General features: G+C 37.6%; 3 protein-coding genes across 3 annotated transcripts; 1 reads left to right on the top strand and 2 right to left on the bottom strand.

Annotated features, from left to right (window-relative positions):
• Positions 1-4337: 4337 nt before the first annotated feature.
• Positions 4338-5870, bottom strand: LOC111988722 (hydroquinone glucosyltransferase). The gene has a single exon (XM_024020514.2). The coding sequence runs from the start codon at positions 5868-5870 to the stop codon at positions 4473-4475; it is 1398 nt and encodes a 465-aa protein (XP_023876282.2). The 3' UTR covers positions 4338-4472.
• A 4922-nt stretch (positions 5871-10792) lies between these two features.
• LOC111988633 (hydroquinone glucosyltransferase) lies at positions 10793-12526 on the top strand. Its single transcript, XM_024020421.2, is given in 2 exon segments — positions 10793-11593; positions 11596-12526. Coding segments are annotated over 2 exon segments (1407 nt in total). The 5' UTR covers positions 10793-10884; the 3' UTR covers positions 12294-12526.
• A 4109-nt stretch (positions 12527-16635) lies between these two features.
• LOC111988261 (uncharacterized) lies at positions 16636-18114 on the bottom strand. The gene has a single exon (XM_024020056.1). It carries the CDS (start codon positions 18112-18114, stop codon positions 16636-16638), a length of 1479 nt encoding a protein of 492 aa, XP_023875824.1.
• Positions 18115-18382: the final 268 nt, after the last annotated feature.

Genomic DNA, 18382 nt, shown 5'->3' with positions numbered 1-18382 from the left:
AAACCCCCCCCCCCCCCCCTTTTTTTTTTTTAATCTAGACGTCAGAAAATGCAAGAAGTAAATAAGAGGTTGATCAAAAACATACAAGTTCATTTTAATTGCGAATCAAATTTTGAAGTAAATTTACATATGGTTTATCATATTTGTGGTTTTCTTACTAAGCCCAAGTGATACCCATTGAGAATGTTATGGTCATATTTTTCAGTAGTTGGCATATCCTTTGAAAAAGTGCACTTTACTTGTATTTGGATAGTTTTAAGTTGATTCTAAAATATAATAAAGTGTGTTTTATAAACAAGACAAGTGGCATTATTAAATATATGAAGATTGCACAAAGAAACAAGTGTGAAAAGCTGAAAATTGTTAACCTCGACACAAGCTCGATATAAGCTGCTATCGAGATTTAATGAACCTTGATACCTCTCAATACTACTTGATCTATAGAGCCGCGCAAATCCAAAAATTTCAGATATGATTTTCGGCCCATGATGACTTCACTATCGTTATCTAGGGTTTCGTTCTCCAAACTACTAGATGATATAAAAGGATTATTTTATAACTGTCATCACACACAAATCTATACACTTATTGTGAAGTTATTGCGTTCTTATGTGCCTTATGGTTTCGTGACAAAGTGCTTCATTCTCTTCAAGTATATTGAAGAACTTTGCATCCAAGAGCAAACTTCAAGTTGTTGGGATTTGCTGGAAGTCTCTACAAAATCAAGACCAATTGAGGATTTGTAATCTCTTGATTTGATTCGTGATTCTTGGGAATGGCAACCTAAAAATTACCCGGTGGAATTTTTTCCTTGTGAAGGTTTTCCCCATTAGTCAATAAATCACCGTGCCAAATTTATTTTTTGCTGCACTCTAGATTATTTGATGATTTGTTCACACCTCTATGATTTTGTATGAGAATTGACCTAATGAATCAACTTAGGTAATTGAATTAATTAACTGAGGATCAAGCTATAACCTAAGGGCAAAAAAAAATCCTTTAAGAAATCTTACTTTTAAAGGTATGGATAATAGGTTATACAATATCAATTGATTTTTTTTTTTTATTATTCTAAAAAAAATTGATTTGTGGTAAATTATGATGAAATAAGCTTCAACCCCAATATTTATAAACCACTTAAGTCATAAACTAAATTCCCAAAGTCACTATCCATTTATTCTAAAGACAACCATACACAAAGAAATTTAAATGCTTGCAAATATCATGCTGTATTGGCATGAAAAGAAGCAATAAATAATCGAAACGAAAATAGAGGATTTTCATAAAACAAACTTCAAAATTTTACCAAGCCATCTTTATTGATTCTAACTTCACTCAGACATCTTGTTGAACACAAAGCAAGAGAACTGGTGAATCTATATTGGACAAAATTATATTTTAATTAGCATATTGAAGCCAATGAATGTCAAAGGCTGATAGCGCAGGGGTTCTGAAGAGGCCATTGCCAATTTCTTTAAGTTATAAATTTCTTTAAGAAAATCTTACAACTTGGCTCCCTGACTAATTAACTCTTCTCCCTTACTTGGTTGAGTAACTGCTCTTGCTAAAAGAAACTGGTACAGAGAAAAAAAATAAAGAGGTTACAATTTAAAAGGAAAATGGTTTAAACGGCCAAAACTGATGATATAAACTTCGCAACATTTTCTAGTAGAGCAGAGCAGTAAAAATACATGTATCGACAGCACATAAACATAAAATTCCAATGCATCACTAATAGGAATTATCGAAACCTACTACTGCTCCAACTCTATCAATCCCCTCAAATTTCTCTCTCTTCCTAATGTGTTTGATGTTTTCTATTTTAAATGAAGCAGAGTGTTCATAACCATAAGGGCAGAGTTGCAGAGACTGGAAAGGGTTGGGGGAAATGATGGAGAGAGATTGAGGTTGGGACTTGGGAGGCTAAGAAAAAAGGGAGAGAGCAAATTGTGTTTAAAGTAAGTCAAATAGTTTGAAACAGAAAAGGGTCGAATTGTTTTTTTGTTTTTAAAAATAAAAATAAAAATTAGTAATGTGGAAAATTTTGTGAATTTCAAATCCTACTTGACAAGTTCTCGTGAGGTCAACAAAAAATCAAAGACTTCGGTTTTATAATATATACAAATTAAAACCCATTGTGACATCCAATTTCTACTATTTATGTCCTAATTGCTAGAGTATAAAAGGAATTATAAGGGACGACTAAATAGAGGTTTTAAAAGCTGAGTATTGTTTGCCTAGAGTTTCTATAGCCAATTTCTCTCATACCGTCAACCAAATAAGAAGTTATCAAGACTAACCATCAACGTAAAGTCATAGAATTGGTGGGTTAGACAACTTAGATTTTGTCCAAGCGTAATTTTGACTTGGGATTCTAGGAGAATACTTGGGTCAAAAGGGGAAAATGGGTATTTTCCTGAAATTTACAAACTATCCAACAAAATGTTCCTATTTTGAAACCATTTAGCAAAACCAAAATGTCCTCATTTTTTAAACTCGATTTTAACAAAATCGAGTTTTGTATAAAACTCAATATCCTTAAAATCAAGTTTTATGAATATTTTTAAGTAGAACTCGACATTAGCAATGTCAAATTCCACTTAAAATTTCAAAAAAAAAAAAAAAATGAAGTGGCAAAATATACATAGAACTCAATATCATTGTTTTTAAACTCGGACCAAATTGACCAGGTGAACCGTGAACCGGTTCATCCATGTCATTATTTTGGTAAAAAAATTGATGAAAATATGCTATTGGCAGGACTTGAACCTGCTCTCAACAAGTGAAATAACATGTCTAGCATGCAAACCATTAGGCCACACACATCTTGTTGGTTAGGAATGAAAAATTAATAAATATAAAGCAATTTAAGTATTAAATATATTAAAAAAAATTAAATAACACATCATGATTTGAACTCGATTGAACCTCAGTCCGTCCTCAAGAATCTTATACTTCTCCATTTCTCAATTCATTAAATGGTCCGGATTTCAAAATCATGCTCAACATTGCTAATGTCAAGTATCACCTATAACTTGATTTTGTTAAAATTGAGTTACAAATATAAGGGTATTTTGCTAAATAGCTTCAAAATATGAACATTTTACTGCAAAGTTTGTAATTTAGGGACAAATGCCCATTTTTCACTAGGCCAAAATTGTTAGGTTCAAATGCCCTTATAGCAATTTTACTTTTGGTTGGCATTTTGTTAGCTTGTAATGTTGCCACGTTGGGCTTTAAGTTTATCTAGATTGAGATTAATTCTATTACAGTATTATCATAGTTAACTAATAGAAATGCAACTTACCCTCATGATATGATGTCTTTAATATATGATTGCAGGAGCCTCATGGAGCAAGACTGGGCGGTGCAAGCGCGTTATATACTGTGAAGCAAACGGATGCGCAGGTGTACTAGTGAAGCGGGGAACCCACCAACAACATCTTTTGTCTGTTTATACTACCTGTCCCAGTTTTGTATACTATTGTTATGTAAGGGATTTGGCTAGCTTCGAGAGTAATAGACTGTGTGCCCAACGGCCAGATTATGCCAGATTATGATGTTGTTGCATGAACTCTATATTAAATAAATAAGACCTCCAATTTCTACCCAAAAAAATAAAAGGATTTTTTTTTATTGATCTTATCCATGTGAAGATCATTGGACATGAGTATATATATGAAAATGCAATGCGGTGGACTTGATTATTTATTCTGAAAAAATGTTAGTTGGACACATACATATATGTGCTAGATATTTTATTGTGTATTTGTTATATTGTGACAAATTCCAACTAACATTTGCCAAATTCCAACAATTTGATATATATATATATATATATAAATTTTTTTTAATTATTTCATGCATTATATGAGTTAGCAACTAGTTAATTTATTTAAATCGATACCATATAACACACATGTAAATGCGAGTCAAGTCATATATTTTCATTTATTTAAACATCCATACTCAGATACTCAAATAATTAATCAAGTCATACTAGGAAACAAAGAATTAATAGTGTTGCTTATAACTTTGATAGATATGTTAGAGATTACTCGATATGGATGGAGGATGTTCTTCCACGTCTTAATACTGTAATCTCAATTGATTTGGCTTCTCTTGCTTGATATTGTTACAACTTTCTTCTTAAAAAAAGAGTTGGGAAAATTCTATTTCGAGCAAAATTAAAAAAATGTTAAGTGTGACTAATTCATCTTTCCGTTTGGAGCTGGTCTGCTAGTCAGGCCTACCTCACATTCTCAGAAGGGTCAAATATTTCAATTATATAAAATTAGGACCGGCTTTTATTATTATTTTCTTATGAGAATTTGGAGGTGATATTATGATTTATGAATAGTACTAAACGCATAGAAATAAAGATTGTAATGACAAACGAGGAATAAAGACAGAAGAGCAACAACTAACAAGGAATAAAAGTAGAAATTTAAACCAAACAAAGCTATCATGTCCTAAAAGCGAGCTTGATTTGTCCAATGTAATGCTAAATCAGTGAGTGCCTTTGTCGAAGACCCATCTACACTTAGTGCTTTTTCAGCAGCATCCTTTAGATCTTTCATACGGCTGTGAACTTTCTTTCCCTCTTCTCCAACCATGAGACCCTTTACAACTTTCGCAATTTCATCTCGGTGCACTAGGCCTTTCTCATTAGCTTTTGGTCTAAGTGCCACTTTTAGATCCTCAGCTAATAGAACAGCATTCATTCTTTGCTCTGCGAAAAGTGGCCATGCAATTAATGGTATGCCCTGCATGACACTTTCTAGGGTCGAATTCCAACCACAGTGACTTAAGAACCCACCTGTGGAACTGTGGCTAAGGACTTGGACTTGTGGTGCCCATGAGGGAACCACTAGACCTTGGCCTTTGGTTCTCTCTACAAACCCTTTTGGTAAGGAAGTAAGTGGGTTGTTTTCAAGGGTTTGGTCACTAAGGTATGAAGCGCCAGCGGATTCATTATTTGGAGTTCTTACAACCCATAAGAATTTTTGCTCACTCAATTCCAATCCAAAGGCTAGCTCATTGGTTTGTTCATATGAGAGGGTCCCACCACTCCCGAAACAAACAAATAGGACAGAGCCATGTGGTTGACTGTCCAACCATCTTAAGCAGTCTGACCCTTTAAATTGATTGCTTGAACCAGTTTGAATGATGGGTCCGATTGGATAAAGTGGGAGACTTTTAGCTTCTTCATCTAACAATGCTTTTATTGCATTTTCTTCCAATTCCATGAAAGTATTAAACATAATACCCTCGGCTAATCGCATCCGTTTTGTGCTGCGAAGAAACATTTTATACCAGTAACTTGTTCGATCTTGAACCGGTTCTGCAAGATCTCTACCGTGAAGAGGTACGCACCCTGGAAGTTTCAATGGTTCTGCTTGGTCTCTGTACTCGCCTGAAATTGTCTCATCTAGCTTTGGCAAATGCAAAACCAACGACAACGCAAAAGCATTTGACAAGAAGAAGATGTAGGGTGAGATGTTGAATTCCTTAGCAACATCTAGTGCATCCATGCCAAAAGTGTCAACGATAAAAGCAGCAAACCGAGTAGACTTTAACACATCACGAAGAGGTGGCAGTGACCGGGTCAAGGTGAGAATAGTTTGGACTTCAGGTAGTAAGCCTTCGAGGTCCTCAGAGCTCACTGGAGGAAGAAAGACATGGTCTATGCTGGTGGGCAAGGCTTGGAGGACCTCTTTCATGGCTCTGGATGGAGACCCAAGTACGGAAATGATACAAGTGATGTGGAAGTTGTGATGGAGAGCAAGTAGCTTTGCAAGCTCCAGATGAGGGATGAGATGTCCCATCCCTGGACTTGGAAAGATAGCTATGTGGGGTTTTTGTTCCATATGGAAAATATATGTGTCAATAATGCTTTGAAGTCTTGAATAAATGGGTTTTGAGAGAGAACAGTAAGATTTTTATGGGTGGGACTTGTATGGTTACATTGTTTATATAGGGTATTCATCAAAAAAAAAAAAAAAAAAAAAAAAAATTGTTTATATAGGGTCTTTCTGAATGGGAGGATGGAAAGTGTGTACATGTTTTCTATAATTTTTAGTATTATAAGATATATATCGACTATTTAGAATTTATCCATGGGATGCCATACATAGATGCAACCTCGCCCCCACTAAACCCAACTGGGTCAGGTTCTTTCTATCAACATCTTAAAATTATGGTTTTTTTATTGTAAGGGCGTAACGTCTATTATATTAACCCAATTACAAAATTTTGGTTTTTCTTATTTAAGGGTAATGTCTATTATATACACCCAATTGCCACACCGTATACGCATTTCACTTTTGCATTGAAATTGTGTACATATGTGTAAATGTGTATGTAAAAGACACTTCCTTTTATTTAATGTATTTGTTAATTGAAATTGTGTACAATATGTGTAAATGGGGGTAGTAAAAGACATTTCCTTTTATTTAATGCATTTGTTAATGTGGTTCTTTGTTGTATATCTGTGTATTAGTCAATGAAGAATTTTTGCAAAAGGATGCAAAAGTCATTTAGTAAATGTGATAAGGGAAGTTGGTAGTTTCCATTTGACTTTGCAATGAATATACCTCTAAGATCCACATTTTTGGATCCTTCTTTTTTAATCCTTTTTGCTTTTAATTAAATTTTTTGATCACGAACTTGGTCTAAGAATGCGTATCTGGTAATGTTCGAAAACTTTAGAAATAGTTTTTAAGTGGTGTATTTTAAATGATTTAATTGAATTCAGACATATGATATGCATTGACCAATACAATACACACATAATTATGTTTTTCAAGGACAATTAATTTTAATGCAACATTGTATTTGAATTTAGTTAGAGGACCTAAGATATATCACTAAGAAATTGTACATAAGTTTTATGTGTTGAAAGCAGGTTTAGAGTACGTGGAAACGAGATTTGTGGGGAAAGGAAATAGTTGGAGCATAGGTCGGAGTTGTTACAATTTTCCCTTTGATGGTGGCAGAATCTGAACTACTACTACACAGATTCTCGACACCAACTCGACAAGTCGAACTCTTACATATTGGATTCTCAGCAGTTTCTCTCAACCCTATGATCTAGGGAACTTGCATCTTAAAGTCTACTATATAAGAAAGTATAGAGCATGTTTTCCGAGAGCAGTGTATTATATAAAGATTTAGAATTTTTCAAGCTCTCTTGAAGTATCAACTAAAGACCTATGTTCAAGCAAAGGATTCGGTAATGAAGTGTAGTTGTTACATCCAACTTACCATCAAGTTATTAGGTCAAATTTTTGAGAGGTAATCTCAGTGTTATGACAAAGAGTTCATGTGCAACAAATCCAGAATAGAAGAGTTGATGTAACCACATTAGTAAACACTACATGACGTAGTTTTAGATTTATGATTAAATCTTCTATTTAAACTTCTATTCTATTCTAGTAGATTTTTTTCCATGAGGATTGACAATTAAATCCTTACAGGTTTTTATTATAAAACTTTTTGTTTTATTAGTTCTTCTAGGTCATCATTTGGTGTTTCTATGTGATCCATGCTCGTGTGATGTTATTCAATTTAGATGTAAAATATAATTAATCTAATTAATTACATGGCTAAGAATTGATTAACTTTGTTACCAATACCATGGTTTAAAACATTAACTGAAGGAATGATTTAATTGTTTATATATATATATATATATACAAGATAGAATTTTTATTTTAACCTAATCTAAGTGTATATGTGTATGAAGCTCTCTCCCAGAGACTTAAACCTTTGCTTTTGCCTCTATACCTTACAAGTACTTATACTTGTAAAGTGACTACCGCACTAACGGTACGCGGTGGTGAATGATTTAATTATTAAAAATACAAAAGTTAGTAAATTTAAGAATACGTTTTTGAAAAAACAAATTCCTTTAATATTAATAACGATATCAGAGGGTGAGGGCCTGCCAATTTTGCAGAAGTTTTGGTAGTGGTGTTTACTACAGTTTAAGAGATTTTGATGCAACTTATCCTATAAAATATTTTAAATTATATTAACCTATTGAATATCTTAAATCATTATAAAATTAGATCAATAAAATAGATGAGTATTAGTCTTTATTAAATAATTAATCAAGTTGTGTCAATAATTGTTTGAGTCAAAAAAAGTAACGTAAGGCACGTACTACCTTTAATCTTTAATCTTTTTTTGGTAGAAACGTACAAGTTAATCCTTCTGCTTGGGAGAGCAACACCTTCTCCAATCTTGTACTTTAAAATTAAGATGTATTATAATGTGTCGTCACATAGAAATTAGAAAATGAGCACTATGAAATAAACGTTATAATAACAAAGACATGAAGCAGTCAATCAATACTAGTGTGGGTGACACATGCAAAGTACGTACTACCTCTTAAGTAAAAAAATTAAGGTAAAATTTTATTTGAAGAAGAATGAAACTATATACATAAAAAATGTATGTCATACAGAGTTAATCTCATTCATATAAGAATTTTGATACCTATTTAATAAAGACAATATCCACTCATTAAAACTTCTATGAATGATAACAAATATTATCGTTTTCCAACAATAAGCAATTAAGTTTTGTTAAAACCTTGTTACAATATTTAAATTTTTGCAATGAATGATGTTATATGCTACAACTGAAACTCTTCATCAAATACCTTCAACCATACATGAGTCTAGGTGAAATCTTTAGCTTAATTAGTTGTAATGAACACCCATTTTAGGCAAGATAAAGGGGGGGGGGGGGGGGGGGAATCGATCGAGTCTATTCTTCGATCGATCGAGCCAGGCCAAAAGTCCCAAGTACTTCTGCAGCCACTCGATTCCAACTTTACAATATTAAACCAACTTTGAGCAAGTCTAAATAAGTTTAAATACAATGTTTTGATCATGGTTTGCCAACATTACAAATTAGAGTTCTAAATACATAAAATCCTAAGACCTTAGAACCTAACAGTGGCCATACATGCAAAAGGAGGCCACGATTATGTCAAAAAGTGTGATCAGTGCCAGCGCTTCGCTCCAAACATTCACCAGCCAGGGGAATTCTTAATCCGCTATCAAGCCCATGGCCTTTCGCCCAGTGGGGCTTAGATATTGTGGACCTTTTCCCAAGGCTACACGACCACGCGCAGGCTCCGAATCCACGGACTACTTCTTTCTTGAATTCCTCAATCAGCTACAAGCTCCCCGCTTGCTTTTCTTTTAAGTTCCAATGGTTGCAACGATAATGATCTTCAAGATGTTGAAATCATCTCCACCATGAAAACCCTAAGTTTTGTGTAAAGGAAACTCCTCAAAGATCTCACAAGAGATTCACACAAAACAGCAATGTATGAGCAACAATACAATATGGACAACCACCAAAAACGTGGCTAGGGTTTTGTTTATATACCTAGGGTAAAAACATAAAACCCTAAACGTTTAATGAAGTAGGGCTGAGTTAGAAATTCTGCAGAAAATTCAACCTGTGCGATTTTCGATCGATCGAGTCTATTCTTCGATCGATCGAGCCAGGCCAAAAGTCTCAAGTACTTCTGCAGCCACTCGATTCCAACTTTACAATATTAAACCAACTTTGAGCAAGTCTAAATAAGTTTAAATACAATGTTTTGATCATGGTTTGCCAACATTACAAATTAGAGTTCTAATACATAAAATCCTAAGACCTTAGAACTAACAGTGGCCATACATGCAAAAGGAGGCCCACGATTATGTCAAAAAGTGTGATCAGTGCCAGCGCTTCGCTCCAAACATTCACCAGCCAGGGGAATTCTTAATCCGCTATCAAGCCCATGGCCTTTCGCCCAGTGGGGCTTAGATATCGTGGGACTTTTCCCAAGGCTGCAGGAAACAAGAAGTACCTCCTGGTCGGCAGACTATTTCACCAAGGTGGGTTTGAAGCCGAACCACTCGCCAATNTTCTTTTCCTTGTTTGGAAGGAGTTTGTTCCTCTAAACATAAATAATGTTTTTTTTTTTTTTGCTAATTTACCAGCTATTCAATAAAATCTCTAGTGGTCTATTTCTAAAATAAAGAAAAAGAAAAAGAATTTAAATCTTTCCAATCCCAACTATCAATTTATAAATATATATATATATATATAGGTAAAATACTATTTTGATTCTTAAACTTTACAAAAAATTTGTTTTTGGTCCTTAAACTTTAAAAAAGAAAAATTTCATCCCTAAAATTTGTAAAAAGTTTTTTCAATAGTTTAAAGAAAAAAATAAGGATAATTTTTTTTTTTAATAATTTAAAGATAAAAACAAACTTTTAGTAAAATTTAAAGATATGTAGAAAATATTTTCAATAGTTTAATTAAGGACGAAAGAAGAACCTTTCAATAGTTTAAAGAAAAAAAAATAAAATTCTTAAAGTTTAAGGATGAAAAATAAACTTTTGATAAAATTTAAACAAATATATTCATTTGATTATATATTTAAACAAATTTAGAAGATTAAGGTTTGTACTTACATTACAGTAGTGTAGTAACATATACATTTTATACACAAATTTGGATGAGTAATGCTTGTCGTTACGTCACACTAACGCACGCAATTACGTTTATGTGCCAATTAAAAATATATATATATAGATATATCTTCTTTTGTACTTATCCCTCTAGTTTCCAATTATTTCATCTTCAAAGTCAACTAAGTCAAACAATCAAATTATCATACGCGTATAGTCAGCCAACAACCCCATTCAGTGAATGATTTTTGACAAAAAATAAATAAATGACCAAGACTTTGAATCAGTGAGAGAAAGGGCCAAGTCCAAACACCTATATCAACCAAACAACCTCCCCAAAATACCAATAAATAAAAAAAACATAGTATACTCTTTCGAAGGCCATCACTTCAAAATCTATATGGAACAAAAACCACACATAGCTATTCTACCAAGTCCAGGAATGGGACATCTCATCCCTTTTGTTGAGTTTGCTAAGCTACTTCTTCTTCACCACGACTTCCACATCACATGCATCATTCCCACAATTGGGTCTCCATCCAAAGCCATGAGAGAAGTCCTTCAAGCCCTCCCTACTAGCATCGACCATGTCTTTCTTCCTCCAGTGAGCTTGGAGGAACTCGGAGGAGTAAAGCCTGGGATCCAAATTACTCTCACCATGATTCGTTCACTACCACCTCTTCGTGAGGTGTTAACGTCACTGGTTGCAACTACTCGGTTAGTTGCTTTAGTGGTTGATCTTTTTGGGACAGATGCTCTTGATGTTGCTAAGGAACTCAATGTCTCACCCTACATTTTCTACCCAACAAATGCTATGGTTGTGTCGTTGGTTTTGCATTTGCCAAAGTTGGATGAGACAGTTTCATGCGAGTATAGAGACCTACCTGAACCAGTGAAACTTCCGGGGTGCGTGCCTATTCACGGTCGAGATCTTCTAGACCCGATTCAAGATCGAACAACTGAGTTGTACAAATTGTTTCTTCGCGGCGCAAAATGGCTGCGATTAGTTGAGGGTATTATTGTCAATACATTCATGGAGTTGGATGGAAATGTTATAAAAGCATTGGAAGATGAAGAAGCTAAGAGTGGCACAATTTATACAATTGACCCATCATTCAAAGTAGTTCAACTAAACATGTTGAAGGGTCAGACGGTTTAAGATGGTTGGACAACCAACCACGTGGCTCAGTTCTATTTGTTTGCTTTGGGAGTGGTGGGACCCTGTCTTATGACCAAATGAAAGAGTTAGCTTTAGGATTGGAATTGAGTAAGCAAAAGTTCTTATGGGTGGTAAGAAGCCCAAATAATGAATTGGCTCAAGCTGCATATTTTAGTGACCAAACCCTTGACAACAACCCTCTTTCCTTCTTACCAGTAGGGTTTATAGAGAGGACTAAAGAGCAAGGCCTAGTGGTGCCCTCTTGGGCACCACAAGCACAAGTCCTTAGCCACGATTCCACGGGTGGATTCTTAAGTCACTGTGGTTGGAATTCAACCCTAGAAAGTATCATGCAAGGTATACCATTAATTGCATGGCCACTTTTCGCAGAACAAAGAATGAATGCGTTATTATTAACTGAGGATCTAAAAGTGGCATTAAGACCAAAAGCTAACGAGAAAAACCTAGTGGATCGAGAGGAAATTGCAAAAGTTATAAAGAGTCTTATGGTTGGAGAAGATGGGAAGAAAATTCATAGCCGTATGAAAGACCTAAAGATTGCTGCTGAGAAAGCACTTAGTCCAAACGGGCCTTCTACAAAGGCACTAGCTGATTTAGCATCACATTGGACAAATCAATCTAACTCTTAGGACATGAAATTCTTCTTTTTTAATTCTTAACTTTCTTCATCGTTGCTGTTCTGCTTTTCTCCTCTATTGTTTGCCATTATTCATTAGTTGTCTATTCTGTATTCTTTTGACACTTTTGTCCTCTATTGTTAGCCATTATTCATTAGTTGCCTATTCTGTATCACTTTTGACACTACGATGCCTACAAACTATATAAAAAGGCCAATAGCTCTAGCTACAATACATTTGATTTATTCAACCTTTGCCTTTTGTAACAAGCCAAAAGGTGAGTTTGGTGAGAATGAAAATTTTTAATTTAAAAAAAAGAAAAAAAAAATATATATATATATATATATTATGCCTATAACATTTTTACAATAAATCTTAAGAAATAAGTTATTATTTACTATTATGGGTGGGAAAAATAATTTTAGCGGTGAGTTCAAATTTGAATCATTAATAACTTCCTATTGAAAATTTGTTGTAAAAATATTGTAGAAATATTATAGACATAACACTTAGTATTTAATACTATTACCATAACTAAAAATAAAGATATTGCCCAAAAAAAAAAAGTACTACATTCATAATATTTTAATAACAAATCTTAAGTAGTAAATTGTTATTCTAATTTAAAGATACTAATGAAATTACTTTTTTATCTACCAATAACAACTCGTAACAACTTTCTAAGATTTGTAATGAAATTGTTGTAAACACAACATCTCTTTTAAGAAAAATGTTAAGACATTTTATTGTCATCACAATATTTTCATAACTGTTGAAATGTCAATTTTCTACAAGTCAAAGTAAAATATAACAAAATTATAAAGATATTATAAAAATGTTGTGCCATTCTTTGTGTTTCTAGAAATTGTTTTTTATTAGTCAATTTTTTAGCCAAAATTCACTGTTTCATGTGCAATTTTCTTAGGTTGATTTTTTTTTTTTCTTTTTTGCACAATTTTAAGTAAAAACACATAGTTTTACACACACACACACACACAAAATTAAATAAAACAAAACAAAAACTTAGGATAAAAATACTTTCATTCTTTATGTTTGGGGTAATTCACAATTCTTCTTTAAACTTTAAAATCAAGCAATTTCACCCTTAATATTTTGGAAAATAACAAATATGTCATATTGTTATTCTCTCAATTAAATTCTAATGAAAGCTTATGGTTCTTAAATATTCCATTCTATAATGTTTAAAATACTCCAACTAAATTTTAACATCCTAATTTTTTTTTTCACATATTTTGGTTTTAGATAGTAGTAATGCTTAGAAAGTTGGAATAGTAATATAAAGTATTTTATGTATTTGCCTTTTGTTATCTTGAAAATCGCACAGGTTGAATTTTCTGCAGAATTTCTAACTCAGCCCTACTTCATTAAACGTTTAGGGTTTTATGTTTTTACCCTAGGTATATAAACAAAACCCTAGCCACGTTTTTGGTGGTTGTCCATATTGTATTGTTGCTCATACATTGCTGTTTTGTGTGAATCTCTTGTGAGATCTTTGAGGAGTTTTCCTTTACACAAAACTTAGGGTTTTCATGGTGGAGATGATTTCAACATCTTGAAGATCATTATCGTTGCAACCATTGGAACTTAAAAGAAAAGCAAGCGGGGAGCTTGTAGCTGATTGAGGAATTCAAGAAAGAAGTAGTCCGTGGATTCGGAGCCTGCGCGTGGTCGTGTCAGGAAGTTCGTACTGGTGGGTAGCATTAGGAAGTCGAGCGGGGAGCTTGTAGGCCTTTTGTAAGAACTTCAATTCTTTCATAGTGAATTCCGTTTTGCCTTGAGGATCGGTGGGTCAAATCCTCCCCAGGTTTTTACCGTGTGGTTTCCTGGGTGATCATATCTTGTGTTCATTTATTTTCCGCTGCATTATTATTCTTGATATGATTGTTTGGATTGTTTTAACCTAGAATTGCTTAATTTGACTAAGTAACAACTTGGCTAATTAATCTAGGCTACGCAATCTGGTTGTTTAAGGGGTCTAAATAACCTGTCAGCCACCAATAACCTTGGGTGAGGGCTCGGTGAGCCAGGGATCTACCTCCAGTGTGGCTCCCACAAATTCCTTCGTGCAGCTCTTCTAATAGTAATTCGGACGCTTCAGGATGCACGCATAACAAATATGGTCCCGAATAGGAGCGTTTGTACAGCTTATGGTCCTCGGACAGCCAGAACTGGGTTGCCTTCCTTCGAATTCTGTCAGCTTCTCCCTTCTCCTCTGGCAACGCATCTTCCTTGAGGAACTTGATTAAAGGATCCATCCAGCAGGGCCCGGCCCTGACCTGGTGAACCTGGATTGCCTCTGCTTTCGCCTCTGTAGGCCTGTGCAAGTCCTCGACGAGGATAATTCTCGGCAGGCCATGATCCGAAGAGGTAGCAAGCGTGGCCAAGGAGTCAGCATGTGAGTTACCACTTCTGAGGATGTGCCGCAAATTGAAGGAGTCGAACTCTGATTGCATATATTTAACACGGCTCAAGTACCCTTGCATTCTTTCGTCCTTCACCTCAAACTTGCCTTGTACTTGACCTACGACCAACCTTGAGTCCGAGAACAGCTCCACGGACTTTCCCCCCATTCTTAGGACCATAGCCATTCCAATCAGTAGGGCCTCATACTCCGCCTCGTTATTCGTTGCCGAGAAGTCCAGCCTTAATAATTTCTCGATAATGATCTTTTCGGAGGATATCAGTACCAACCCCACTCCTGAACCTCGCTGGTTTGCCGCGCCGTCCACGTACACTTCCTAGTGGGAGGGTTCTGTTGTGAAATAACGCCAACTGATTTTCCATCCATGCCCGACGTGGGCCTTATTTCTTCTAACTGGGGCTCCGTAAACTCTGCCACCAAATCCGCGAGGACCTGACCCTTGACCAATGTGCGGGGCATATATCTTATATCGAACGCCCCTAAGATTGTGCCCCACTTGGCAATCCGACCAGTATAGTCAGCGCTTCGGAGTATAGCTTTGAGTGGGAGTTGAGTGAGAACAACGACCGTGTGGGCCTAGAAGTAGTGAGGTAATTTTCGTGTGCCGAGTACTACCGCTAGGATAGCCTTCTCCAGAGGTAGGTAACGAATCTCGGCCTCATGCAGTGACTTGCTCACGTAATAAACTGGCCTTTGTATGCCGGAGTCTGATCGTATCAACACCAGGCTCACCGCACCAGGAGCCACGGCAATGTAGGCGAAAAGTACCTCATCTGGCTCAGGGCTGGACATGATTGGTGGCCGAGCCAGATAATCCTTAAGCTGCTGAAACGCCAAAGCGCACTCTTCCGTCCATTCGAATCCCTTCCATTTGTGGAGCAGAGAAAAGAAAGGCCGACACCTGTCTGCCGATCTAGAGATGAACCGATTGAGGGCAGCCGTCATTCCGGTTAGTTTCTGAACTTCCTTGGGGTTCCGAGGAGCTCGTAAGTCGTTGATGGCCCTTATCTGGTCGGGGTTAACCTCAATCCCCCTGTGAGTCACCATGTAACCCAAAAACTTGCCGGACCCTACTCCAAATGAACACTTCGAAGCATTCAGTCGCAGCTTGTACTTTCTTAGAACCTTAAAGGTACTTTCAAGGTCCTTCACATGCTCAGCGACGACCTTGCTCTTCACCACCATGTCGTCTATGTAAACCTCGATATTCTTCCCCAGCTGTGGCTCGAACATCCTCGTCATCATCCTCTGGTATGTAGCCCCTGCGTTCTTCAAGCCGAATGGCATCACTTTGTAGTGGTAGTTACCAATAAGAGTGACAAAAGCAGTTTTCTTTTGGTCATCCGAGGCCAATGGTATCTGGTGGTAGCCTTGGAAAGCGTCTAGGAAGCTCATCCGAGGGTGGCCGACAGTGGCATCTACCAGCTGATCGATTTTCGGCATAGGGAACGGATCTTTGGGGCAAGCCTTGTTTAAATCGGTGAAGTCTACGCACACTCGCCATTTCCCGCTCTTCTTCTTTACCACCACGGTATTTGCCAGCCATTCAGGATAAAAAACTTCTTTGATAGCCCCAGCCTGTTTGAGTTTAGCTACCTCCTCTCTCACTGCGTCCGCATGTTCCTTGGACGGGCGCCGAATAGGCTGTTTCTTGGGGGTGACCAGGGGATTCACCTTCAAATGGTGACATATAAACTCTGGATCTACCCCTAGGGCTTCATAAGCACTCCAGGCGAACATATCGAGATTTCGCTTGAGGAACTCTATTAGCTCTTCCCTCTCTTGAAGAGGTAGCTGAGATCCAACTTGGAAGAACCTATCGGGATCATCACCAATAACCACTTTCGTTAGATCCTCACATCGATTGCCTTCATCTGAATCTTCGACGGGCAGCTCCCGAGACTGTGGCTGCTATAAACTACTTTCGGGCGTGGCCGAAAACTCGGATTGGGTCTCATGTTGAATGGCAGCCACCAGGCACTGTCGAGCAGCGGACTGATCTCCTCGGATCTCATGGATCTGCCCTTCAGATGGGTATTTGACCTTCTGGTGCAAAGTAGAGGGGACAGCCCCAAGCGCATGAATCCAAGGTCTGCCTACGAGTGCCGTGTAGGGCGAATATACGTCCACTACTATAAAATCCAGCTCCACCACCTCGGAGCCGGCCTGCACGGGTAAACGTATCCAGCCTTTCGGGGTGACAGGCCTTCCTTCAAAGCTTATGAGAGGGGAATTGTATGGCGTCAGGTCCTGGGGTTTCAGGCCTAGCCCCTTGTAGAGGTCTGGGTACATTATCTCCACGGCACTGTCTTGGTCCACCATCACCCTCTTCACATCATACCCTGCTATTCTGAGGGTGATGACTAATGCATCGTCATAGAGTTGAATGGTGCCCATCAAGTCTTCGTCCGAGAACCCTATCTGCAACGGGGCTCCAGACTTAACTCTCTTCAGACCTCGGCTCGATTCCCCTGCTGATGGTCGGCCTACCGACATAACTTTCAATGGCCAGGATCCTGTCCTCCCTGGCACTGCCAAGACAACATTTATCGTCCCTAGCGGCGGCTTTGAGGGGTCATCCCTTCGTGGCCCTGAGCCCGTCAGCCCCTCTCGGCCGCTGGAGGGGTGCAAGAGGTGTTTCAGTCTACCATCGCGAACCAGTTGGTCCAAGTGATCCCACAAGCTCCTACAGGCCTCTGTGGTGTGCCCATGGTCTTGATGGTATTGGCAGTAGAGATTATGGTTGCGCCTCTCGAGGTTTCCTATCATCTTGTTCGGCCACCTGAAGAATGATTCGTTCTTGATCTTTTCCAGGATCTGGTGCACTGGCTCTTTGAACACGGCGTTGACCGCCTGAGGATTCGTCGATCCTGATTGCCCGACAAAATCCCTCCGCGGTTTACCATGGTTGTAACGGTCCGACCTGAAATCCCTCATCTCCTGAGGGATAACTTTGTCTTTTCCCTGGCCCTGCCGTTGGTCTTCTTCAACTCTCTTGTACTTTTCTATACGGTCCATCAGTTGACGCACGTTTGTGACCGGTTTGCCAGATAAGGATGTCCTCAAACCGTGGTCAATAGGGAGGCCGAGCTTGAAAGTGCTGAGGGCCATTGCATCGTTGTTGCCCTCCATATCGTCAAACATCTCCCAGTATCTGTCCGAATACACCTTCAAGGACTCACCTTCCTGCATGGACAAAGATAGCAGTGAAGAGAAAGGCCTGGACACTCTTCGGCATGTGACAAAACGGGAGCCGAATGCCTGAGTGAGTTCCTTGAAGGAGTTGATGGAGCTTGCCTTCAACCCGTCAAACCACCTCATAGCAGTAGGCCCAAGACTGGAAGGGAAAACCTTGCACATCAGAGCTTCGTCTCTGGAGTAGATAGCCATCCTCTAGTTAAAATGACTCACGTGCTCCACAGGGTCAGTTTTACCATTGTAGATAGTGAACGTTGGCTGGTTGAAGGGCCGAGGAAGTTTGGCCTCCTCAATCCTGCGCGTGAAGGGTGACCTAGATATCTGATTCAGAGCCCTGTTCATGGCATCGTTCTCCACGTGCTCACGTGATGGGCTTCTTCGTTGTCTCCTACGATGGGACTCCTCTTCATAGGTGTAGGACTCGCTGGCTGGTGTCCTAGATTTATGCTGGTAAGAGACA

This window comes from Quercus suber, unplaced genomic scaffold (genome assembly GCF_002906115.3).
Source record: "Quercus suber isolate HL8 unplaced genomic scaffold, Cork oak 2.0 scaffold_875, whole genome shotgun sequence".
Lineage (NCBI taxonomy): Eukaryota > Viridiplantae > Streptophyta > Magnoliopsida > Fagales > Fagaceae > Quercus > Quercus suber.
The sequence above is the reverse complement of the archived record's forward strand: the minus strand, read 5'-3'. Positions and strand labels throughout refer to the sequence as shown.